We start from the raw sequence: 27,412 nt of genomic DNA, 5'->3' as shown, positions 1-27,412 counted from the left end.
ACATTTTGGCACCTGAGATGAACCACAAAATGGTGCCTCCCTCCCTACCAGGGAAACAAGGGTGAGGGAAGATCTACATCAGGAACCGGGGTGGGGTGGGGGAGGGAATAGATATCTACATTGGGATCTGTGGATTCTGCCACCTGAAGTGGTTACCTTACCTTGCCTCATGTGTGGGCCAATCCTTCTCATAGCTGACAATGTTTTGTGTTAGTGAAGCCCCATCAAGACATTTTTTAAAAAATTGATGTGGCAATGCATATATAAATAATACAAATTTATTGGATTTTATTGCACTAGCCAAAGGCCACGGCAACATCCAAAGAAGGAAAAGAAAAGGGGGGCACACACACACAGCAGTCACTACATAGCTAGAGAGGAATGACAATAAAGTTTTAAGCAGACCCAAGAGTAGGAATGTTGGAGAAATTCAGTGCAGTTCACATTTTTAAGGTGAATTTTCCCATTTCCTGAAAAAAATGCAAATTGAAAAAAAAATCTCTTTCAAAATTCACGACTAACCTATTTTTGGGATTCAATTCTCTCATCAAGAGAATGTGCGCAAAACTGTATATATATTGGTGAAAATGACATAAAAATGCACCATATTAGGAGAAATTTCTTGCAAAAAATATATGTCAAAATTGCATGCAAATGTGTATATTAGGAGAAATGTGCACTAAAATGCTGGTGAATTCTGGAGATGACTTTTTAAAAAATTGCAACCTATTGAGGAAATGCAATGAACTGTATTTAAGACTAAAAAAAAAAGGGAAACTGAGAGAAATCACAACTGGCAGATTCATTACTCCTGCATAAGAAAATTGCTAGTCTTGCTACTGAAAGCATTTTAGCTTATTATGCAGTTACTTTACTTACCTGGTTTCATTTTGTAGATGCATTTATTATCCTTGCTGTTTAATAAATCAACATAGTCCTTGAGAGCAGCATAAAATGGCTTTACTTTCTCAGCAGGTATATCAAATACTGTGTCTCTGGTTGCATTGTTGAAGTTGATACGAACCACTTCACCTTTCTCATCCACACTGTTGAGATAGGGAGAAAAATGTGCTGCCCAGAAACTATTTCAACAGGTTTGGTGTAAGAAAACACAATTCATAATTATTTGAAATTGTTTAATCTTATAAGGCTCCCCTAAGAGCAGTTCTTCACTAACACGCAGTGCTTTGCTAAGGGTTATGCTAACAAAAAGTAGAATTAAAGATATAAATTTCTTCTCCCCTCCCCACCCCACAACTCTCCCCACCAAAGTATATTACAGTCATACCTCGGGATACAGACGCTTCGGGTTGCGCATTTTCGGGTTGCACACCCCACTGAACCCGGAAGGGGTTACTTCCGGGTTTCGGCGCTTGTCCATGCACAGAAGTGCTAAATCGCGCTTTGCGCATGCACAGACGCGCCGAATCACGACCCGCGCATGTGTAGATGCAGTGCTGTGGGTTGTGAACGTGCCTCCCGCATGGATCACGTTCGCAACCTGAGCACCCACTGTACAACTTAATACATCTAATAGTACAGACTTTTTTAAAAAAAGAGCTGTTGTTTTTTTCTTGTCCACAAGATGGCAAGCTCACTTTTTGTTACAGAAATGGTGCAAAATGATAGCTGTTGCCTGTAATTCAAGATTAAACAGCTAGGCAGTGCCATCAATACAGGATGATATTGGTATGGTATAATCAGATGCTTCTTTGTTACTTACTCTATAATTCTTTGTTTGGACTGCATGGAGAAATCACAGTAATCAACCCCAATATCTGTGAAGTCCACATAGGTGGAGGTTAGGATACGGAAGGCTTGAGGGTTTTGTTCCTTAAGCTTGTTTGCTACATGAAATCCATCCACAGCTTCACTCTCTCCCCCAGTAGACGTCTGTTTTATACAATGGAGTAACTGAATCTGAAACAAATTAATGCCACATTATAACAGGCGCCGATCTAGAAATGTCCCCTTTCATAGCCATCAGTTTATTGTTGTGGACTACATTTTTCTTTTTTCTTTTTTTTTTAAAAAAAATCAATTCTGAATTAGCTTTTTTTAAACAAACAAATAAATAATAATCTCTTTGCTTTTACCTATTGCAAACACACCCTAAGATGGGCTGGACTAGACTTTTAAAAATAGAAAAAGGTTCTGACTCAGTACAGCTTTACACCTATTTTCTACCAGTATTGTTCCAGTGGCAAATGGTTATAATACGTAAAACTGGCTAATAAGGGTTATGAATGGGTCTGCTGACCAATAGCCATTATACAGCTGCTTGATTCGATTTTTGCAATTGCTCCTGAAAAATGTGGGGGCAGTTATATTCAGGTAGTTGCCGACAAAGGTCCGTATAGTTAAAGCTATGGTTTTCCCAGTAGTGATGTATGGAAGTGAGAGCTGGACCATAAAGAAGGCTGTTCGCCGAAGAATTGATGCTTTTGAATTATGGTGCTGGAGGAGACTCTTGAGAGTCCCATGGACTGCAAGAAGATCAAACCTATCCATTCTGAAGGAAATCAGCCCTGAGTGCTCACTGGAAGGACAGGTCCTGAAGTTGGGGCTCCAATACTTTGGCCACCTCATGAGAAGAGAAGACTCCCTGGAAAAGACCCTGATGTTGAGAAAGATTGAGGGCACAAGGAGAAGGGGACGATAGAGGATGAGATGGTTGGACAGTGTTCTCAAAGCTACCAACATGAGTCTGACCAAACTGTGGGAGGCAGTGGAAGACACAAGTGCCTGGTGTGCTCTGGTCCATGGGGTCATGATGAGTCGGACATGACTAAACGACTAAACAACAACAAGTTGCAATTAGTCTAATTAAAACTGAGACACTGGGTATGCTTATGGTGCAAAAATTATGGGGAGCTTTATAAAATACTCTTAAGTCTAATCATACTGTAAAACATTGGGTTAAGGGAATATAAAACTGCCTAAGCACTTATTTCTGCTCACTTGATGTTCCTACAGGTAAGACTACTAATCACCTTTATCTGCAAGACTGTGGAAGGAAATCAGTGCTGTCTGCCCATGACTGTGGCAGGAGCAGTAAGGAGTAGGACTAATGACTGTGTGTGGCTTCAATCCTTTCAAACCAGCAGGGATAGAACCCAGACCTGTCCAAATTTGGGGCTCTCCCGGAGTCCCCATTACTTAACTAAAGTGGGGCATAGTATGGGAGGAAGGAGTCCAGAGGTAACAGAGTCTCTGTTTGGTTAAGCCGTGGGAAATGTAGTTTCACCCCCCCCCATATCTTTAGGTGCTACTGTGAGAATGCACAGCAGCATCCAGCGATGTGGGAAAAGTAGAGCTATGTTTTCCATTGTTCCTAGTTGCCATGCTCACTATTGCTTTCCTTGTGGCAAGGAGTTCCAGATGTGTGCTTTCCTCAAGCTAAGAACAGACCTTTTTGCTCTTGATATTGCGACTCAGCCTTTGGGCAGAACTTGCTGATCCAGAGACTCTTAAGTCGAGAAGGCTTTAAAAAATATATATTTCCCCCTTCTGAGTCTACCCCACCCCCACCCTACTGTAATCACCTTCTGTAAATTCTTCTCCAGTTCTCTTTTCACACTCAGCTTGTACCTTATTCCTGCTCCAGCTGCCAGTTTCTTTCATCCCTTCTCCCTGTTCCTTTTACATTCACTTATTTCCCCTATAACTGCTTTCCTTTCTTAAATCTTTCCTTTCGACCCCAAGTTTATGGATTTATAACATTATTATTTTACTAATAACAATGAATGGTTAATATCTATTACATTACGTCACTTTCTAATTTCCTTCAGCACTTTCTCAGGCCCTTTCTTTCTCCTCAGAGGAGGGAGACCTCCCTTCCTCCCTACCGGCTTCACTCAACATGCAAGGAGTTCCTGGTCCATTGGCTCAGCCAAAAAGCCAAAGTACAGCAGGGCAGGGCAAGCAAGTGAGGAGGCACTGGGCAGGATGTGGCACTGAGGCCCACCATGCAGCAGCCCACCGTCCGAAAAAGACTGTTGTGAATGAAGGTGGGGCAGGAGAAACAATATTTTTGGAGTCACTTTTTGCTACTCTTTGCAAAACATTTTGGCAACATTTCAGAAAGCATCGTAAAATTAGGCAGACTGAGAGAGTGTGTAGATGGCAGATTGCTTCCAAAAATGGGGAAAAAAGACAAAACAAAACACCATTTCTATTTCCTAAAAGTATTTCTGAATTGAAAAAAAAGATTGTGGCTAACAGCATATGGCAGTGTGTGATTCTTGGCACATGAGACAGTGAGCTAAGCTTCTCTCATGAGGGATACCCCTCTGTTTCCATGCCATACCCGCTTGTACAGCATTGAAATGAATTTTCAAGGTAGCACAGTGAAAGATCTGGCACCTCTTTAGAAGCACATGATGCTGGCCTGCTCCATTCATTAATAACATGATTGCTACAAATCGTCTGAGGGCCTTGAGCAAAAGTTTCCGACAGCATCTGTGGTCTGCACATTAATCTCCCGCCTGTGCTAATGTAGACAGAAAGGCAGAGCTTTTGTCACCATGTCATAAGTTCAGTAGGTTATTCAAGCGCTGGACAGACAAGTTTTTTCCATGTTCTCCATTGAAACGCCTTTGCTCCTCAACAAATGGATGCTTTCTTGTGGGCAAGAGAATTAGAAGGCTGTCTTGCCCCCACTGCACATTTCTCAAAGCTGCAGGTGAATGCTGAGTTGCCTTTGATTTAGGAGAGTTGCTTTGAAGTGTCTACATCAGCCTTCCAGAACCTGGTGCCGTCCAGATCTTTTGGAGTATAACTCTCATCAGATGCCCTGGGGGACACCAGGTTGTGAAAGATTGGTCTACACCAGTGTTTCCCAAACTTGGGTCTCCAGCTGTTTTTGAACTACAACTCCCATCATCAGCTCCCTAGCCAGCAGGACCAGTGGTCAGGGATGATGGGAACTGTAGTCCCAAAACAGCTGGAGCCCCAAGTGTTGGGAACACTGGTCTCTACACAGAGAACTTGTTGGAATCAGTATAAGCTCCACCAGAAGGTGTATTCACACTGTTCAATTTGCACTTCTGCAGACATATTGGTAATCAACAGGGGATTATAAGACTCTGTTGACTGTTGATTGTATGCAGTTGGCATGTGGCTGTGGGACCTGGTTAAGGTCACGTGAGACCACTTTAAAGATCTCTCACTTTTTCCTAGTGGGAAAGCTGTGTTCAGTGATGTAGGTGCTTCTTCCTATGAAAACGTCCCTGCAAACTGTCACAGAGCTCTGTCTTCTCCTCCTCACTCCTGTTCCAACATAGATACAGGACTACTGGCTTAGACCTTATGAAGATTCAGCTGTTGAAAAGCTCTTGTAGCTGTTGCTATTTTGCAATTAATACTGTCCTCATTTTATTTACAGAGGGGTTGGACTGGATGGCCCTTGTGGTCTCTTCCAACTCGATGATTCTATGATTCCCCATCTCTCACAGTTTGTAAGATCTATCACCCACTATGGCATCAGAACACCAATAATACAAAGCTGAATCATATTTTTTTTAAGAATCTAAACTTCTGTTTTCTGGGGTTCTCATGGGTAGCCAACATAGATGATGGTGGACTACTCCAGATGATGGTGGACTACAGTTTTCATCAGCCCAGCAAAAATGGCCAATGCTCAGGAATGATAAGAGTCCCTCAACATCTGGGGGCCTCATGTTGTCTACCCCTCTTGTAGATTGTCGAGACCCAACTGAAGCTGAATCCAGAAAGAATAACATAATGGGTGACAGGTTGTATGACAAACTGGTGTGATGGAATAGCATCTGGAAATAAACTTTGGTCACTGAGAATAAGGCAGCAGCAGCTTGATCAATAGCTAAGTGATCTTTTCAACAACTAAACTCTGCCTGAGCTTACAGGATAATGATAGGTAGAAAAGTAATTGAAAAACATGGACAAACACAGGTTTCAGATAAGATGGTTTTGGATTAGTTCCTAGTTCTCTCCTTGCCTCACTAGACAGCAACACTTCATGTAGAAACATTGCTTCCTCTTACCCCAGGTGGAAACTGAAGAACAGGGTAATCAGTATGCAAACTCAGCTTTTCAGTTGTGTAAGCCACATTGTTCGCGTCCACTTTGTCTTGAACTTGCCACGTGGGCCTTTATAATGAGCAAGAAAGAAAAAAACAGAGTGGTTGGAGAAAAGTGTAATAATCTACCTGTAAATCTGTCTACTTAAAAAATTGGCGGGTCATAAAATGTGAGTCATCATTTTTATGAGATGACTATTTTAGAACCACAGGGACAAGAGGGGAAAGGGTTAAAGTTCTCTTCCCTGCTAGCTATAATCTTGATAATTACCAGTTCCCCAGCAGCTCCCATTTCCATTTATGCATTTAATGGCATGGTTAGAAGAGACATTCCTCTGTCTCTTCTGCATAGAAGGGAATACTTTTTAACATCACACTTGTCAATATGCTGTTTCTGGAAGTACTTATCAGTTCATTTTCATTAAGCGGTTAAAACTGTTTGATCAATCTAATTAACTGATTGTCTAAACAGCAAAGCTCTAAGCATTATAAGCGCTCACTTGGAGTGTCTAGATGCCCTGCATCTTTCAGTGAAATTTAAGTTTTGATATTGTTTGGGACATCAAAGGGCTTCTTTACAAAACTTGTCTTTCAGGATAAAACAAATGTGCCAATCAAAAATATTGAGCTATACACACCTCATTCGTTCCCCTTCCAAGTTAAGAGCAGGCTGCACAATTTATGCTCCCTATTTCCTTCTGCATTTCCCAGGTTTAATGAACTAACACGAATAAGAAAGAGCGCCTTTGCTGACAACAGGGACAGATTATATAGGGTGAAATGGTTGAAATACAAGGGAACGTAGAAGACATTGCAATGCAGCCAAAATATGAAGCAGAGGCCAAGACTGAAAACCACATTCTCTGGTTCAAATAAACATTGGGCGATGGAATCCCATCAATATCAAAAGCATAATACATAGATCAGACATTGTTTAGGAAGTGCCTGTCAATATATGAAACCCATGTCGTAGCTCATGAAAATAATTTAAAAGGAAATATTTAACATATATTTAGTGTAGAACAAATATTCAAGACATTGCCCACTGAAAACTGAAAGAGAATGTTTATTTTATATCACACCTCAACTAAATATTTATCTGTTATTATATATCTGTTGTTATGTGTTCAAGGATTTGAGTCAGGCCTAAGATCTGCAAGCAGAAATTCTAGAAAGATGTGAATGGTAGTCACAAGACTATTTAAATGTCATGGGGAATGTCATATGATTTTTGGTACATTATTATGTACTCAAGAGTGTGTGAGCTCAATTCTGAAATATGACAACCTCAACCACATTTCCACCCTGCTCAATTTGTATTATGTCATCTGGGCTTCATGGTACGTTTGGCCTCTTTAATTTAAAAGGCTCCAAAGCAATTTACTGGTTTCCAAGAAATTTAACCCCTGTGACTCGGTTGCTTCTGAGGAAAGCTATTTAAAGAGGATAACTTTCTTTTGTTTTGTTTAATCTGCTTGCAGCCCATGCGATTAATGTACTGGAACATTGCACCCATGCTGGGGGATACAAAATCAAATGCAGCCCAGTACAAACTTGAAGACTAACAGAGGAAGCTGTAACTAAGAGGCAAGGAACCCAAAGGAAAGATGCTTGGAGAAAAGAGGAATGGAGTAATGGAGGATACAGGAGTTGAAGGAGAAGGTTGGAGGACTCAAGGAGAAAGGAAAACTCCATATCAGAGGGTTGAATAATGCTGGTTCATGGTTCTCTCTCCCTCTCCCTCTCTCTCTCTCTTTGTGAGCAACAGATGATGATTATTATTTTTCTATCTCACAGGAGTAGCTCCAACAAGAAGGTACATGAATGCATCACTTATTGTACTTTGACCCTCTTCTGCATAGAATGAACAGGGACTCAAGATGACCAATGATAAAGTGCACTATATAATGTGTCCATATGTAAAAAAAATAAAAATACAAACAGCAGAAAGACCCACAAATATGTTTTGTTTATTTGTATCATTGTTTACTACCTTTTATATATGCTTCCGGGGTACATCATAGTTTATTTTTGTATCTGTGAGTCTGTTTTTTCTTGTCTAAAGATGATCAGCCAGATCTTCCTGGCAAGTATGATTTAATGTATAGCGACTTGTTTTGATTTTTGAAATCTAGGAACCCAAATCTTGGGTTTTGCTTAAGCATGCTATCAAACACAGGTCTTCAACTGGTGCTGGCCTGAAAAAAGGTGAGTTGCAACAGGACCACTGCCACCATGCAAAAGTCCACAGGTCTGCTAGGCTATAAAAGCAACATTTCACAGTTTGGCGTCTATCTCTGTCCCTTTTCTTTGGCGCAGAGGGGCAAATCATCTCCAAGAACCAGCTTTTATTATCCACACAGGCCCCTGATTTCATCATGTGTCTGGGACTCAAGTTCTCTGGCCTAACAATTACTTGTATCTAAAGTGCTTGTAAAATTTAACTACAATTCTACAGATAGGGAGGGTATGTTTTAAAATAATTTTTTAATTTTCCCCCTTTGACTTTTTTATTTTTTAAAAAAAGTTCATTTGATCCACGTTAAAATTTGGCCGTGCTAAAGTTTCCCTTTCTACAAATTTGCCAGCCTACTCAATAATGCAATTTATCTGTTCTTTTTTCATACATTCTGGAAGTGGCAACATCCCAGATTTTATTTGTTGTTGTCAATGACTAGATAATTTCAGCCTAGCAAGGCGAAGGTTTTGTTGTTTTCCTTCAGTCATTCTCTTAGTACTTGGCTGAAACATTTACTTCCTCTCTCTTCATTAGCAAGCGACCAACTAATGAGAGAGAAGGATCTCCTCCACTATTCTCAGCATCAGGGTTGGATGGCCCTATTTCCTCCATCCACCCCACACTATGCTTAGCCAACCCTGCATACACCAATACAATATTCATGTGTCCTTGTACAAAAACATTATCAGGGGGAAGTAAATCATTGCTGCTTCTGGAAGGAATGTGACTCTTCTAGCCAAGCCTTAGGAGTATTTTTTCTTTCTTCTGTTTATTTTAAATAGCTTCATCCACAGAAGGGAGAGGCATTTGTTGTTTATCACACTGCTAACTCTAAAAAGGAGATGCTAAAAATAAAAGAGATGTTTAGCTGGAATTGTTATTATCCGAGAGGCGGAAAACATTAAAGGTATTCTTTGGCTCCCCCTCCCCGATGTTCTGGATTTTGTGGCTAAAATAGTAAAATATTTAACTAACAGAAATGGCAAAAATGCATATGGTAACAGTCAAATGTGGCATGCCTTTTCTCCTCTGCTTCCCCCTGCCCCATTTACAAGTCATCGGAGAGAATCAATCGTCAAAAACTGTAGATTTTAATGATGGTTGTACAAACGTTTGTGTTGCAACAGGAGAGAGTGGTTTTAGGATTTGTGCAACTTTTAATGCAAGTGTAACTCTGCAATCATCTGGTTACAGGTAGGTAGCCGTGTTGGTCTGGATCGAAGTAAAATAAAAAAAATTCCTTCAGTAGCACCTTAAAGACCAACTAAGTTTTTATTTTGGTATGAGCTTTCGTGTGCATGCACACTTCTTCAGATACAGTGAAATGGAAGTTTCCAGGCACTTATGTAGAGAAGGGGTGGGGAGGGGTGGGGAGGGGGAGGGGGGATCACTCGGGTGGTGGAAATGGGTGATTGACTGACTGATAGCTCTCTATATTGGACAAACAGGCCAAACCCTACGCCAAAGGATAAATGGACATAAATCTGACATCAGGAACCAGAAGACAGAAAAACCAGTAGGAGAACACTTCAATCTCCCAGGACATTCTATACAAGATCTCAAAGTAGCTGTCTTACTACAAAAGAATTTCAGAAATAGACTGGAAAGAGAAGTTGCTGAATTGCAACTTATCACCAAGCTCAAAACCATGGAGGGACCTGGTTTGAACAGAGATATCAGATTTTTATCTCATTATACATGATAAGCGATCTTCAGCCATCTCAACCCTTGCTTTTTCATGCAAAACCATTTGCAGTCGTTTGCGGTCATCAACAGCTATCAGTCAGTCAATCACCCATTTCCACCACCCTTCTGAGTGATCCCCCCTCCCCCTCCCCACCCCTCCCCACCCCTTCTCTACATAAGTGCCTGGAAACTTCCATTTCACTGTATCTGAAGAAGTGTGCATGCACACGAAAGCTCATACCAAAATAAAAACTTAGTTGGTCTTTAAGGTGCTACTGAAGGAATTTTTTTTATTTTTCTGCAATCATCATTTGAGGTCCTTTTTCGTGTGCCTACTCCACAAAAGGGCTGGAGGGTGGCAACATGAGAATGGAGCTTTGCGGCAGTGGCTCCCCGTTTGTAGAATGCTTTCCTCAGGGAGGCTGGTCTGATGCCTTTCTTACCTATCTTACAAGGGCCTGTTGATTGGCAAAAAGTAGACCATGGCAACTGAAAAGGCTAGGGGCGGCTGCGGAGAACCTATGGCCTTCCAGATATTACTGAACTACAACTCCCATCCTCCTGGGCCATTGGCCATGGTAACTGTGGCTGATGGGAATTGTACTTCAGCAACATTTGGAGGGCCAAATGTTCCCTGTTCCTGGCCTAGGGTCAGAAGGCCAAATAGTTGAGACTGTTAGAGATCCACTAGACTGAATTATGAATGTCTAAACCAGGCATAGGCAACCTTGGCTCTCCAGGTGTTTTGGAACTACAACTCCCATGATCCCTGAGCCCTGTTAGCTAGGGATCATGGGAGTTGTAGTTCCAAAACAACTGGAGAGCCGAGGTTGTCTATGCCTGGTCTAAACGATAACATTTTCATTCCAATCATTTTCTAGTGTGGCAGAGAGCTTTCATCTTAGGACAGTGTTTCTCAAACTCTTCTCTATTTTCAGAATAAGAAATACATTGGAAAACAAAAATAAATAACTTCTAGCAGTGCATGATTTATATCATAGAACACAGCTAGGCTAGAATATGATCATGGGACATCCCAAAAGTATAAATTCAGCTACAGTACATGAATTATCTGCAGAATATACCGGTAATTATACATGTGTCTCTTACATGTGTACCTTAAGTATGTATACAAACTCAATGAGAGGTGTGAGCTTGCTTTTGCCAGGTAATCTCATTTATATTAGGTCTAATTTGAGACAAACTCTCATCTCCTCACCAACAAAAAGAAGCCTTTCTCTTTTCTGATCTTTCATATTTGTCAAAATTGAAAATCCCTGTTCATAACAATACAACATGGAGAACTACAGAAGAATAGCCAATGCTATTGAAGAGAGGCATGGATACTTTCTGGTTGTATATCCAAAAAAATTACTACTACACTATACCACACTGAAATGTTTAAATGTTTCTTTGATTGTTCATGAATCTTCCTGCCAACTAATTGCACTAGTTGCTGGTTAAGTTCAGGACCAGGCCCCATTTAAAGCACTGTGCTGAACTTTAAAGCTCTAAACAGTTTGGGACCAGGTTATCTGAAGGACACATTTACCTGCACTCTTAAGTTCAACCTTCAAGGCCCTACTTGTATGTCCCCACTTGGGTAAGTGCAATCAGGTTGGTAGGCAAAAGTGACAGGACCTTTTCAGTGGTGTCCCCAGGACTGTGAGACTATATTTCAGCTGAAATTTGTAATGTCTTACCTTTGCAGGCCTTTAAATCGGCCCCTAAACTAAGGTTACCAGATGTCCCCGTTTCCCGGGGACAGTCCCCGGATTTACAAATCGGTCCCCTGACAAAATCCTATCATCCCTACGGGGACAGTTGAAAAGTGTCCCCAGATTCATTGAAAAAAAAATCTGGTAACCTTACCCTAAGCTGGCTTCTCTTAAATAAGCATTTCACTGGTTTGCTGCATAAATTTCCCTGAATTTCTGGAACTGCTATAAATTTGTATAATTTTATCATTCTAACTGGGTTGATTAGATGATAGAATGGGGGGAAACAGTACACAACGGAAACTAAGATGCAAAACCTTGCATTTCTGTCATCTCTGTAAAGTATCTTACTAGAATCTTGTACCACTGACTCTATCACTATGGAGAAAAATCACTATGGAGAAAAATCACTATGGAGAAAAATCAAGTGTATACTTGAATGCAATACTTGAATAACTAGCTGGAGAGCTTTTACACGACATAAATTTTCTTTGGCTACATAACTATCACTAATGCAAAGAAAATGCTGAATTGATAGTAAAAAAATTAATTAATATCTCTCTACTCCCACCCCTGGAGTGATGTCAAGCAGCAATATGGGTCATAAATTTGACAAGAGCAAGCATATGTAAAAGCTTTAACTTACCCATAAAATGTGAGGCGAAGGAATCCAATACGTTGCCCAAGCTTAAGCAGCTCTCCCTGTCTGCTGGCAGCTCCCGTTAAGAGCACGATCCCTGTCCTTTTAAGGGTGGCCAGCCACTTGTATGCACTTTCATCACTCTGTAAGACCTCTTCAAAGGCCATAGTTGGCAGCTGAAGATCAGAACCCCAGTATTGACGTTCTGTAAAAGCCACATTAAGAAAAGGGAACACATAAAGAAGTATTAATGATTATTAGATTGTTAACAAGAAGTACTAATAATAAGTTCTTATTAATGAGAAGGATTAATAAGATCTACTTATTTCAGTGTTACAAACTGGAAGACATCATCAGGACATACAAAGCTGAACAACTCCATTTAAAAGAGGACTCTTTCAACCCCTCACAGTGCCATTGTAACATTTTGTTAGCCTTGCATGAAAACAATGCAGCCAATCTTTTTTGTACAGCTTCTGAAGGGCATCTGCATCTGCCAAAGGGGGAAACGTTCCTCATTGTTAATGTATAGGGGGTACTAAGTTCAAAAAGTAACCCCTGGGACATTTCCCAGGAAAGAACTTTGCTCTTTTACAGTGTGTACAGAATGCTGCCTATTGAAAAACAGACACAAGCTTTAAAAGCAATTCTAACAAGCCATTTGCCTCTTGAGTTATGAACCCACCCAACTAAAACCTATCCAGTCTAACTGAAGGTATTTTTCTTTGTGTGTGCAGCACTCCAAATCTGCCTTGTCTCAGATGTTGAGGGTTTTCAAGCACTAAGTTAAGAGGCAAGATGCTCCAGCTGTTACTAGAGCAGGGGGAATGTAGGGGCTCAAAGAGCGGGTGTGGGGGTACTGCTGTTTTATTGCTCTGCCTATATGTACCCCAAAGCATCTGGAGTACCTGTTGCAGACAGGATGCTGGATTAAAAATGGACCTTTCACCTGATCAGGCAATGCTCTTTCTATGCTCCCATGAAGCAAAACTCATGCACTTTCCCAGGGTTATTATTATTGTCTACTTTACTTTCAGCGATGCACACGATGATCCAAGATTTCCCCTGGAATTCTTGGTTTACCATCGGATGGTTTAATTGCTGCCAGATCATGAATGAAAGAAAAGAGCCTTTACTGCAACTATCTATACAGCAGTAGCATAATGCAAGCAAAGAGACACAGACCCAACAGAAGCAAACAAGCTAATTATGAGCACACTGTGTGTGGGTGTGCCAGCACATAAGTACATACAGACCCCACATGTGACTTGACTTCATTGGAAATTTTTCTCTTTTCCATTTGAGGAATTGATCTATAATAAATTCAGGCAGCTTGGTTGAAACTTGCTAAGCATCCTTTGCCAATTACTTGATTGCTAAGCAGTTGGATTATGACAGGGGAAACATATTTCCTACTGGTCTTCAGGAGAAACAAAGGACAAATTAAGACATGGCAGGACAGTTATAGTTGCTTTGGTCATGCATTGGTGAAGGGTATGATTTACAGCGAAATCAAAGCACATGGTTGATAAGGGGTGGACTCTCCAAACTCCTGTTGTGCTGTCTCCTCATGGTTTGTCAAGCCCAAACACCTTTTCTCTCAACCTGACTCTGATACCAGAACTGATCTTGATTGGGAGGAAAATGCCTCACATGACAGACTGGAGGGGAGGTATGGGGTGAGCAATTTGCTCCCCTGACTTGCACTCCCACCTCCTCCTTTATACGTGAATAGATAAGGCAATAATAATAATAATAATAATAATAATAATAATAATAATAATAATATAGTAATTTATTTATGTATTTATTTATACTCCACCCATCTGGCTGGGTTTCCCCAGCCACTCTGGGCTACTTCCAACAAAAGATTAAAAATACATTAAAACATCAGTCATTAAAAGCTTCCCTAAACAGGGCTGCCTTCAGATGTCTTCTAAACAATGGGAGGGCATTTCACAGGGTGGGCGCCACTACCGAGAAGGCCCTCTGCCTGGTTCCCTGTAACTTCACTTCTTGCAGTGAGGGAACCGCCTGAAGGCCCTCGGCACTGGACCTCAGTGGCCGGGTTGAACGATGCCGGTGGAGACACTCCTTCAGGTATACTGGGCCGAGGCCATTTAGCGCTTTAAAGGTCAGCACCAACACTTTGAATTGTAGGTCTTTCAAGACCATTTAATTTAACTATTATGGCTTCCCCAGGGGAAATGCTGATTGGCCCGGGATCCCCACTCACATGGAAAAGCTCTATGTCTATGAGCATACATCAGAATGCATATACTGTAGACCTCTCTTTTGCAATTACTGAATATGCATCAGGTAGGGAGTGTGGCACATAACCAGGCTTATGAACATTTGCCCTGTCATGTCGTGCAAAATAATAGGTATGAAAATGGTGTCTTCTGCTTCTTGTAAAAGTCAAAAAATTTCATTGAGTTAAACTAGTTGAAGCAGATGAAAGACTAAGGAAAAGGAAATTAATTAAAACGATCCCATTATTCATGGAAATGTCCCAAAGGATCATCTTGGAGACGGTCAGTGAAAAGACGATCCACAATGAAAAAAAAATGTGTTTCAAGGATGTAGGAAACTACCCTGGATTATTAAAAAAGAAAAGAAAAAACCCTGAAAAAACAATGGCTGTCACTTTTGAAATAGCTATTCCAAGCCACCATGTGGAACAGCTAAAGGAAAGCTCTAAGAACCATCTGCTTAAAATTGCTTAAAAGTAGAACCTTTCTAATCACAAAATTAATAATTATCCCCTGGTAAAAAGCAGAGTTTGTGCTGCACACATGAACACTTTGTGGAAGATTATCTGCTTGTTATCATCACTATCCTCTTGCCAAGCCAAATAAGTGTAAATAATTAAGGATATTCTGTGAGTTCATTCAACTAAACAACAAGGAAAGACATCATTTAACATTCAAACTGCTACTGAGAAGTTATCGTTTGTGAGGACTCAGAGCTGGTGGGTTTGTAACCTACTGTGAATGGCTCCTCCCACTCCCTATTCCAGCTCCTACCCCTTGCTCTAGGGCAGGGGCGCTAACTTGAATAAAATATGGGGAGGGGCAGGTAAGGCCTGCCCTGCATAATCTATCATAGGATGTGGTGCACATATACCATTTGAATGAAAATACCCATCAACTTGGGTAGGAGGGTTCAAATATTTTATTGGGGGGGGGGGCGAAGGGACATTGGCCCCTAAGCTCTGGGGGCAAGGGACCTTTTCTCAGCCCTTTGCCTGCCCTGGGATCTTCCCCAAATTCAGACCCAACAGCCCTCAATGCACTCAAACTACCTCCTTGGAACCTCAATCCAGTTCTCTGCCCTGCTTGCATGTTCAGAAGACAACCTACAGACAAATGGAAAATCCATAGCTGAACTACTGGTACGTGGCTAGACCTTTTCTACAGAACATTCCTAAATCTACAAATGCTGTGGCAGAAGAAAATGGTCTCCAGTTCAATTATTAAGCATAGCTATTAAATTCAAGTTGCGTTTGGGAAAACAGACCAGCAGCAATAACTCTGCAGGCGTTGTTAGAGCCCACCATAAACTTTAAAGTGGTAGGTACCCAAGATTTTAAAGTTAACTTTGTTATTTATTTCACATGCCGTTTCTTGTGGCAGGTACGCATCTCAGTGTAGTCAGCAAAAGCTGCCCCGAGCCGACGACTGCGAGTAGTAAGAACAATTTTCTCCATTTGCAAGGTTTGCACTTTCCAACCACAGCTAGCATGTCTGATTCCTCTGGCATAAGCCTGTTAGAGGGAGAGTCCAAGAAACACAACGCACACATCCTAATGTAAACCATCCTCACAAACCATCTTTTTATCTGACTGTGTGTTTCTAAGAAGCTGCGGCATGACTGACAAGTTGCTGATTTCCCCCCAAAATATTCCTAAAATGAAGAAAACACAGTGTAGTCCTTGAGGAGAAATGTAATCACACCTTATTAAATTCCTTAGCAAATCTGCTCCAACACACATTTTACTTAGTGCTGGACTCAATAAACCGTGGTTGCTTCGTTATAAACAAAGGATGACTCTTCATGAGGGGATCGGAAAGTTGCTTCACAGATTAAGCCACTCTGACAGTAATAATTAAATTACAAAGCAAATCCAATAAAAGATAAATGTGTTTGCCTGGTGCATAAGTCCTGTGAAAATTGATGGGTTCCACTGTATGCTTTATTTTCTAGTTTTTCTTGTCTTCCCTTATTTATTTGATTTGGCTCCTGAGGTCCCAGGAGCAGAACCCCATTCAATGGGATGCTTCTGCTGGTGGGAAAGGAATTTTCATAGATTCCACCTTATCCCTGCAGTTGCTTGAAGACCTACTCCAGAGCACTTGAGGACCCTCCAGAAGAGCGTGTGTGGCTACAAGGAAAAGAGGAATGAGTGAAAATCACCTCCTTTCTCCTTCCATTTAGGGAAGCTTTTAATGTTTAATAGAGTATTGTATTTTAATATTTTGTTGGAAGCCACCCAGAGTGGCTGGAGAAACCCAGCCAGATCGGCGGGGTATAAATAATAAATTGTTGTTGTAGTAGTTATATTATTATTATTATTATTCCATGAGAATGAGCCTTAGGTGGATCAAAGTCTCCTCCACAAAGCCATTGTAACAAGGAGAGTTGGTTAGGCTTAGGTCTATAGTCCTCTCTGAAAAGGGCCCAGCCCAAGACATTTTGTGGCCTGAGGTGAAGGACAAGATGGCATCTTCTTTTAATCCATGTACAGAAGTTGACAACTGGTAGCTGAATCTTTCTTTAACACTGATGACAGGTTAGCTTCCATTCTCTGCAGCTGAGAGTAGTAGGCTAGTTTAGAGATGGCAGGCCTGGCTATATGGCACAAACAGCTCTGTCCTTCAACACCTCACCTTACTACTATTACCACCACCTGTCTTGGGTAAAGTTGCACTCATTTTCTTGGCCATTCTTTGTTTGCAAGTGCTCTATAAAATGAGGAATTACTACCTGGAAATGAGGGAAGAAATGGTTACATCATTATGTCCATACTGTGACATTTCTAACACTCGTGTATTATTGCTTAAAATGTTTCTATAAAAAGGGGCATAGTTTTCTTGACTGGTGACTGAAAGGCTTCCACACTGAGCACTGACTATGATATACCATGCTTTCTTCACTCATTTTTAATAGGGAATCTGCATGTGTTTCTTCTCCATTTTTCCAGACTTCAGAAAATCCAACTTTATTTTTTAACTCTATGATCCCAACTGTTGATGGCCTTTTGCACTGTCATTCTAGCCTGCATTGATTCCTCTAGCCGTTTTCTTCTCAGTTAACTGTTTTCCCTCTTGAGGAACCTTTAATCATTCCTTTTCCAAATAGCATTATTTTTGTATCTGCTTCATTTTTTCTGCCCTACCCCAATGGCAGTGCAGGCATAACCATCACAGAGAGCACACTGAAAGAAGGGTACTGTATACAACTACCCAATGAAAATCATCCCCTGCAGAAAAAAGCCACAACAGTTGGGGCCAGAGAAAGGAGACTGTCCATTTGGCTGCAAAGTGTTAGAAGTCAGGAAATAGACTGACTTAGATTAAAGCAGAACAGTGATGACTGGAGGCTGCTAAATGGGTGCACATCTTGAACAAACATCAACAACAATAAAAATCATAACAATTGAATCTGCAGGGATTTTCCAGCAGCAAAGAAGAATAAAAAATGCAGCTCACATAAACATCAATTATAGCTAGCCTAAACAAAATGTCTCAACAGCATGTCTCAATGGGCCAAGCGCTTCAAAATCTGGCAAATGACAAATGTTAACCAATTCCACAGACACAGGCTGAATGCAACAGAAAGTCATGATAGCACCTGAGTGACTGACAGGGTTCATAGGAACATAAGAATTCTGCAGATATTCTTCTAGAGCAGGCACCCCCAAACTGCGGCCCTCCAGATGTTTTGGCCTACAACTCCCAGGATCCCTAGCTAACAGGACCAGTGGTCAGGGAAGATGGGAATTGTAGTCCAAAGCATCTGGAGGGCCGAAGTTTGGGGATGCCTGTTCTAGAGAATGGAAAGTCACCATCCAGCATGGACGGAGATAAAGATGATTATCTTTCAGATTTACAAACACTTTAATTGAAAATAACTCAGCAAATACCAGGTCAAAGCAGTACATGCAACATGCCTTTGCCTAAAATGTTGAAATAACTGGCTTTCCAAAACAATAGCTTTGTCACACAGAACACTATATGAGATGTAACAATAAAATGCTTTCTAAAATGCTTAAATGCTGTAAAAACAGCATTTTGCCTAGCTATGCACCATTCTGCCATAGGGCTTTTCTAAATGACAGACTGGATTTACTTTACCCTTGAAACTGTTGCCAAATTATTAATGTTTAAAAAGTTTCTTATCTGCAATTCAGATAATTATAAACAGAAATGAAAGAATTTACAAAAAAATGAAGTCCGTATGTATGTATGTATGTATGTATACGCATAGTTAATAAATACATTTGAAAGGTAATAAATAAATATATAACTTCACACTAAATGTAAACTAACAGATAAACATATCATTATATGCACATTACGATATATCCTCAAGAAAGTCTATGGCTTTAATGAATCTTGTGTTGTACTGTTTCAATATTGAATAAATAAGCTTCATTTTTCAATAAACTTTTTGTCTTCCTTCTCTTATCCAGTTTCACCATAAAAAGCATATCTCATACTTTAATCAGCCATGAGTCAATAGATGGTGAAGCAGAGTATTTAAACAGATGCCAAATTAAAAGGGCATTCTATCATCTGTCACCAAGAAAGATTTCTGGAATATGCTCTGCATTTGCAAAGAAACACACAATTATGTTAGCTTTGTTCTGCAGATTTGCATAACAAGTGGAAAATAGTGCCACATAAATATGCAGTCACCACTTATTATTGTTCCGATAATTTTTGTTGCTGTTAACTTATGAAGCATGTAATGACTGGGCTGCATCAACTCAGCTTACACTTTGCTTTTTAATTTTTTTTTCAAAAGATTGCTATTCTAATCCTGATTATTACCCTCTCTACCATACTGAAACAGACCTGTCTATCCATCAGCCTGTGGAATTTGATCTCAACAATTTTCCTTCCTTCAATGAAGGGAGCACATTATTCCATTAAAAAAAAATCAAGATTAGCTGCAGCTTGAAAATCTATTAAGCAGCAGCTCTAAACAGGGATTGTGTTCCATGCCAGCGTTCCCTGCTGGTAAACCACCCCATTCACATTATTCATTATTCTACCATTTCATCATGCTACATATATTGTTTCCACTACTTAACCACAATCAGTAGAATTTCCACTTTGCTACTGCGGCACAGGGTTGAAGGTTACAAATTGTGGCAATGGAGTTGCTCAGAAATGCTATAAAGACAGGCCATGAATGCTCTGACAAGCTTACTTCTCGCTTCCAAGGCAGCCCTCAAATTGTTGCAGTGGGAAAAAACCTGTTTATTTTTCATACTATTTGCAGGAAACTTTAATAGCTTAGATTTCAGAAAGAAGTCCAATAGTGCTCATTCATGCCTTCAAAATGATGATTTTTTTTTTATCATTGCTGATGAAAAACAGATTCTACATGCTATGAAGAAAAGGAACACACACTTTCCAGGAGACTGCATGGACCATGGACTTATCAATGAGCTATAACTGCTTTTCATATTTCTCAAGAATGTGTCATTCATTAGATGGACTGATAATATCAAGGTTTTCCCCTCTGGACACTATCAGCTTGATATTGATTGAAGAAGACATGCAAAGACTAGCATGTTAGACAGAAAGACCCTTTTCCCCAGTAGATTAACTATATAAAAAGAGAGAGAATGTATTGGGAGTTTTTTCATATGAATAGTGCATTCAGGGATTTGATTCTCCGACTCTATTATCTTTTTAGATGCCTTTACATTGCCTGAGTATCAAATGTATGCAATGCAAATGGTATAGACACAAGATACTGTAACTTTCTTTCTATGTTTATGTAAGCGGACAAATTCAGTGTTGTAAGGCTGGAGAGGAAGGGCCCCACGGCTCCCAAGAGACAAGAAGTGTTTGGTTCTCTCCATATTTTTTTTAAAAAAACAACTCTCTTGAACTACATAATTCAAGCTTCCATCTGTGTATAAAATCAGAGCAAAATTCCAAAAAGCTGATCCCTTTCAGCAACAATTTCCTTTCCTGGCACTCATTTCAAGAACATTATGCTAATCACAGGTTAACAGAGGCAGTTTATATTATTCAATTAAAACATTTATGAACAGTTTTCTTCATCTCTCTCAGGAGAAATCCAGATTTCTGAATTGTGAACAGCTCTGCCTGGGGAACAAAATAGCTCCTGTGTTGTATATTTTCTCTGAGTCCTCCCCACCCACCCCCATCTTTTGAGGATTGAGCAAAACAAGAATGCAGAACTCCCTCCAAAAAAACAGCATGGGATCTGTTTACTAATTGGAGCATAATTCTGCGTAAAGTGCGTGCATGCTGCCCAGAGCAGCAGCCTTGCACTTTTCTGAGAAATTTGCTTATTTCCAGTACCGGTACTAACACTATTTTATGTAATCTGCGAAGAGGTTTTTGTTGATTAAGTGATATACAAATCCTGTTACATTCGTATAATGATGATATCCTAGCCAAGTCTCAGTGTATAATAAAGTGCACAATGCAGCCCCTTGGTTAAATACTAGATCAAAAAGATAGGAGGAATGATCAAGTTAGATAAAATATGTGAAGCCCTTTATCACTGATATATAAAATCCTGTTGTTATTAAAAATGGATTCCAGATCAATTGAGAATGGGGTTCCCTTAATGCATTTACTACAGAAATGGTACGAATCACTACCTGATAGAAATAATTCTTCCTGCATTTTTGCTCTTGCTTGTTCAGAAAAACATCTCTTCTTCAACCATTCAGCCTCAAATTCACTGGTGTGGTCATCTGGCCATACAATGCATACCTTAGTCCACAAAACAGAAAGAGACATACATTGAAAGCAGACTGGAATAATCCAACAAGCATTTTATTTGCTTTGCTGTTTTTTCTTCTTTGTTTTGTTGGATTTGGCTTTTTCCACATAATGAAAGCAACTGGCATGTGGTCTTGTTATGTGTGTGCAATCCTACACATGTTTAATTGGAAGGCAGTTCCATTAATTTAGTAGGCCCTTCTCCCTAGTAAGTGTGCTTAGGATTGTGGCCTAATACTGTAACCTCTTTCACTCTGAAGAGTTTGTAGTGCAATGCTATACAAGCTTACTCAAAACTAAGTCCCACTGTGTTCAGTGAGGCTTATTCCCAGGTAAGCAGCATTAAATCACTGTAACAAAATAGTTCTACACATGGAGGTTAATATATTATATGAAAACAACAGCTTTTTAACACACACACACACTTACCTTTTTCTCCCTCTGTGCCAAAGTGACATCCTTGGCCCCAACATTGACATCCAGATTTTCAAGAAGTAGTTTGCATGCTTTAGCAGAGTGCAGGAAACACTCTGGGCACTGGCAATTGTCTCGCAGCCACACAGAAGGGTAAAGGCTCTTGCTCCCATCTTCCCAGTGGACACAGATAAACTGATTTGCCTCCAGAGTTTCCACTTTATGGATGGCTGCACTCATGTTGAAGGCCTGAGCCATCTGTGTTGTCCCCGGCATTGAATGCTGCCAGGGCCTCCTGCTCAGGGAGAAATGTTTTTGATGGCTGCGCTTGCTGTTTTGTGCTTGCAGCAGGGTTCGAGAACAGTCTTGGTGGACTTTGGTTCTTAACAAGTATTTAGCGATTGAAGTCCACATCTTTCCTTTTCCTTGTTTGATCTTCAGTACAGAAAGGCCTTTTCACCCTGTGAAATCTCTCTCTGGGTCAGTGCTGTAAGAATAAAGCATATTGATGAAAGGCAAGAAGAAGAAAAAGGGATTCTGTTCAAAATAATGTTACTTCTGGTCCCTGTCATCCTCTCATTCTGGCACATAAAGTCTCCATTTCCCTCAACCCCCTTGAAGTTCTGATCAAGTGTTTTGAAAGAAAAAGAAAAAAGTTTTAGCTTTGTATTGGATGCCTCAAAATTTGGACCCCAATACAAGAAATCTGACAGAACCATGGTTTTGGAGAGCAGCAGATGTTGCAATATCAGACAATTTAATGGAAATATTATTGGCTGTTCCAAAAGAAATAACTTGCATCCATGGATTCCTCTCCATGCACATAATATTGGATCAGTTGACACATTTGACAAGTGTGGATTCCTCAGCGATCTGTTCAACCACTTACCTCTCACAGATTTACAGATATTGCATTTGAACCTTAGAAAATGAGGCTTTGTTTACAGTGGGTGAGATTCAACTAATGAGTACTGCCAGCCAAAGCCCTATTCAAGGACTTCCACTTGCACAATGGGCTTTCTTTCCTCTCTTCCTCCTGTGTCCCTGAAATTGTCTTAGGGAGCAACACACAGGGGTAAGAGAAGGGAGATAATCTGAAATGTTTGCTCTGATGGAACAATATAGGCTTAGTATACAGGCATCCCCAAACCTCGGCCCTCCAGATGTTTTGGACTTCAATTCCCATAATCCCTGACCACTGGTCCTGTTAGCTAGGGATCATGGGAGTTGTAGGCCAAAACATCTGGAGGGCCGCAGTTTGGGGGTGCCTGGCTTAGCACAACAATGAATTCCTCCTATTGCTGCTCAGAGGACTTCTTAACCAGCAACACATTTGTCTCTTGGTGCTCTCACTCCTAACACCATTAGGCAAGTTACATTCACCCACTTGCAAAGCCACGATTAATGGTGCTTCTGTGAGCTTACAGATACACAGACAGATTCATTTTTGAGATGTGAAAGCTATCCAATCTCATGAAGCATCATCCAAGTGTTTGTGGCCAGGGTCACGGTGAACATGCCATTTCAGCCACCCCTTATGACAGCCTCTGCTGACCTGCTGCCCTCCATCTGCAGAAGGCTACAACTCCCAGCAGCTCCAGCCAGCACAGCTGGAATCTACAACAGCTGGAGGGGAACCAGGTTGGCGCAGACTGCCTTATGAAATGGTTTAAAAGCACAGATTCTCTCAAGAAGTGGTCACGACTTTATATATTCATTTCATTTATGAATCACTTCCCATGAAACGTCCCAAAGTGATTAGCAACAAAAACATCAACAATAAAACACACACATAAAAACAATTCCAATTCATATGCAGACTGGGATAAGAAGGTCCACTTATATTTTTCCTTGCAACATCACAACATAATCACTTACTATACTATTATAGTATATTACAATTATACTACTATTATTATAGTCAATATATTAAGCATCCAGAGAACATTCTCCTTGTACACATGTCCTTCCATACAGGCGAACAGGTAGTCAAAACATGCACACATAGACACTCTTTCCCTCCCTTTCATACGCACATAGACAAGGATCATGCAGATGCACACAAGCACAAAGGATGCTCTCATCCCCAACCTGACAGCTGCAGCAGCTGCTGCCTACTTCAGCCACCTGTGGCTGGCAGTCAGTAGGTTGAAGCAAGGGAAGGATGTGACCACCTGGGCGCCTCCTTGCTTTTTTCAATAGGGTAGCCCAGGCTAGGAGACAACAAACAGACATGGCATGCAGCAGCATGGAGCTACGCACATCACTGCTGCTTCTGAAACTCCCTGAATCCTATATTGAGGGGGGGAAATGAATGGAAAACAGGGCAAGGAAACCAACTTTCACTTCTCTCACCCTACAACCGAGGGGAGTGGGGTGGGCAGTGGCAGCAGCAAAAGCCTCAAAACCAGTCAGGCCCATAGTTTTCCAGATGGCTGGCAACTCTCTCCTGCTGCTGGTTTCTCAATTAATAACAGATGGGGGAACACACATTTATAATGCTAGTCTGTCTAAGGTTCAAAGGAAGAACCATTTTTTCCTGGAAAAATCACAAGGTTGAACTTTCCAGTATCCCCTTACCCCAGTTAGCTGGGGTGACCAGGAGCTGCCAAAGCTAAAGGATGGGGTTGGGGAGAGAGAAAAGCTTAAGAATGATGAGATCTGAAAACATAATAAATGTAAATTCCTATTGGCCTCATGGTTATGCAGCCTGTCGGAGCCAATAACTTTAATTTTTCATGCTTATCACTGCAAGCCGCAAAAGAAAACTGCTGACTGCATGTAAGTGGCATGTTGTTTACCCGCATCGTTCCATAACGGGGAAAGTATGTGCTAATATCTGTGCTCACCCTGAGATGAAGCCTTGCACCTGGTTGATTCTTTTTGCTGTTGTTCCCATCTGAAACCCTAAGCTGCTAGCCAGCTCAGTCCAGTCATCTTCAACTCTTTGTGGCCTGAGCAAGATAGAACATGGCAGCTTCCTATGTTCCTAACGGAGAAAATACCTTTTTGCAATACCCGAAAAACCAATCCTCTTGTGGTATATAGGGGCTATTTTGTATGCCCCTTGTGGTACATAGGGGCTATTTTGTATGTCCCACAATGGATCAGGGCCATTGTCTAAGATCCTCAGCTACTTTTTCACAGCAGCATAGTGCCTTGCATGTCCTTAGGTCCCAACATCCACCTTTTCACTCAGCCTTGCCAAACCAATTCTCTGTTCTATCTATGCCCCTTTTCTCCAGGCCTTTGCATTCCCTGCTCACCCTGTGTTTCCCAGCATACTGCTTCCTTTCCCTTTCTTCAACCACGCTGTCTCTAGGTGCAAGGTCTACTGTTCAATGTAACTGTCAGAGACCAGGCTGAGGAGTACTGCTCTGATGAGGAATGGTGGGAGCCTCCCCCTGCCCAGGATCCTGAAGCTTCCCAGGAGCAGTGGAGCAGTATTGATTTGGAATAGTGGTTTGCAGAGGGGCATAGTTCTGAAGACAAAAGTTGGGAAGAACTGGGGGGTTAACAGCAAAATGAGGAAGAACTGGAAGAGAGAGAGCTAGCAGACTCTCTCTCGCTGGAAAGTGTCCAGCCCATCAGTCCAAGGTCACGTAGAGCAGATAAGGTGGCGGCACATAAAGCAAAGTGGTTGCGAGATCAGATTGCAAGCTGAGGAACTGACGAGGGTGTGTGGACATTAATTGGGAGCACCTTTACTTCAAGAATGGACTCTTTGTTCTTTCGCTGTGGTCATTACAATCTCTTTAAATGGCAAGGGTCTATTCTGCTTTGTTCTGCTTATCCACAAGCAAAGGGAGGAAGCCGCATTCTTGAAGCCTGACAGTAACTGACAGTAATTTCCCCTTCCTCCTTTTAGCCTCTTGGGTTCCCTATATGCTGCTTCTCCCACCTCCCAGGCCTTCTCTACTTTCATGTTTCCCATCTCTGTGCTTCAGTGTGTGGTGACCGAAGAATCCCAACTTCTACTGCAGGGATGGGGAATCTTTTTCAGCTCGAATGTCACATTTGTACCTACGGGACCATCTCTCCTGGTATGCACCGCGGAGGACCTTAAGGTCCATAAATAACAACACTTTGGAAGTCCCAAGCCCCAAGGTGGTTAGATTGGCCTCAACCAGGGCCAGGGCCTTTTCAGCTCCGGCCCCGGCCTGGTGGAATGCCCTATCGCAGGAGATCAGGGCCCTGCGGATTTGACATCTTTCCGCAGGGCCTGCAAGACGGAGCTGTTCCACCTGGCCTTTGGGCTGGACTCAGTCTAACTCCCCCCCTCTCTTTTTTTTTAAATGGAACCCCTTATATGGGATTTGTATATAAATTTTCCCTTGGCTCTTTTTGCTGGCCCATGTAGGACCAGCATGGATAGTTGGCCCCGGTGAATATTTGACGTTTTCTCCCCTTATGGCTTTGATCTATAGGCTACCACTAAAACGAGGCTGCATTTTAAGCTGCATTTTAAACTGTATTCTAACTTATATTTTAATCAACTGTTTTTTTTAAAAATGTTTTTACTGTATTTATATTCAATGTTAGCCATCCTGAGTCCGATCTTGGATGGGGAGGGCGGGGTATAAATAAAAATGTATTATTATTATTATTATTATTATTATTATTATTATTATTATTTATTCCCTTCTGGGTAGACACATGCCAAAGCTGGGTGGGGCCAGAGACTAAAGCAATGGATGTAAATGTTATCTTTGTACAGGAGCCTAGTTTCCATGCACCTACATGCCACTTTCTAGCCTCCATCCAGGGAAGCATGAGGCATTATCAGAATTCTAGGACACACACCAGCCATACAAAAAACAAAACCACTCAAGAATAGCGCAAAGCAAAGACAATGAAGGGTGTGGCATGGGAAGAAGGGGTGTGGCTGAAGAGATGAAGCCGGGGGATGAGTCCCAAGGGCATGGTAGCAAGGCTTGAAGGGCCACGTTTCCAAGCAAACGTCTTTAAAATGCTTTGTTTCCAGACCTTTGCAGTAGACTTGGACCTAGGAGTATACCACGTTTCAGTTTTTTATTTGTGGCAGAAATACCAAGGCATGTACATGTAACTAGTCCAAAAAATATTGACATTTTTGCAGCTGTGAAAAGGAATAAAATCCAGCTCTCTGGACCACATTTCTATTGTGTCTTCCACTGAAACTGGGCGGAGTGAACATCAAAGGAAAACCCTTGATTTATTCCAGCTGCAGAATGGCTCATCACACAGCAAGAAGATAATTTGTGACCGAATTTTATATTATATGTTTACTAGGCTATAAATTCTTAAAATATTCATTGATGCTTAGATAGGTACATTTGAAGCAGACCACAAGTACATATTTTCATACTTTACCATAATCCTGCTTTAAATCGTTGCACAAAAGTTTAAATCCTTTTAAGTGGGACAAGCAAATAATGCTCCACCCACCTTTCTTGTCTATTTGACGGAAAGCAAATGCTCAGAACAAAATTAATCTACACCAGACACAAGAACTAGCTTCAACTAATGGCAGTTTCAAATAAACCAACACATTTTTTTCCATTTCTTAAATTCATTAGTAGCAAAAAATGGGTGTCAATTGCAAATGAATTGGGTTGTCAAGATCTTAGTCAAGCTTGGCAGTTCTAAACTGTTTGTTTCAATTACTAAAAATACAGTCG

At 41.0% G+C, this 27,412-nt stretch overlaps 1 protein-coding gene and 1 long non-coding RNA gene across 2 annotated transcripts in view; one reads left to right on the top strand and one right to left on the bottom strand.

The window, feature by feature from the left end:
• The window catches only part of LOC118086259 (uncharacterized), a 48,675-nt gene extending 40,598 nt beyond the window's left edge, over positions 1–8,077 (top strand). The window contains exon 3 of the long non-coding RNA XR_004692728.2: positions 7,541–8,077. This is a non-coding gene — a long non-coding RNA (uncharacterized LOC118086259). The remainder of the gene's footprint in view (positions 1–7,540) is intronic.
• The window catches only part of BBOX1 (gamma-butyrobetaine hydroxylase 1), a 39,564-nt gene that overhangs the window by 7,427 nt on the left and 4,725 nt on the right, over positions 1–27,412 (bottom strand). The window contains exons 2-7 of the mRNA XM_035117640.2: positions 21,768–22,239; positions 21,215–21,329; positions 12,349–12,547; positions 6,024–6,129; positions 1,724–1,920; positions 880–1,046 (exon numbers count right to left, since the gene is read on the bottom strand). Of these exons, the coding sequence (XP_034973531.2) occupies positions 880–1,046; positions 1,724–1,920; positions 6,024–6,129; positions 12,349–12,547; positions 21,215–21,329; positions 21,768–22,166 (1,183 nt within the window). The 5' untranslated portion in view covers positions 22,167–22,239. The remainder of the gene's footprint in view (positions 1–879; positions 1,047–1,723; positions 1,921–6,023; positions 6,130–12,348; positions 12,548–21,214; positions 21,330–21,767; positions 22,240–27,412) is intronic.

The sequence above is a fragment of the Zootoca vivipara genome, chromosome 1, assembly GCF_963506605.1.
Source record: "Zootoca vivipara chromosome 1, rZooViv1.1, whole genome shotgun sequence".
In the NCBI taxonomy this organism is placed as follows: domain Eukaryota; kingdom Metazoa; phylum Chordata; class Lepidosauria; order Squamata; family Lacertidae; genus Zootoca; species Zootoca vivipara.
This window is presented reverse-complemented; position numbering and strand designations above follow the sequence as displayed.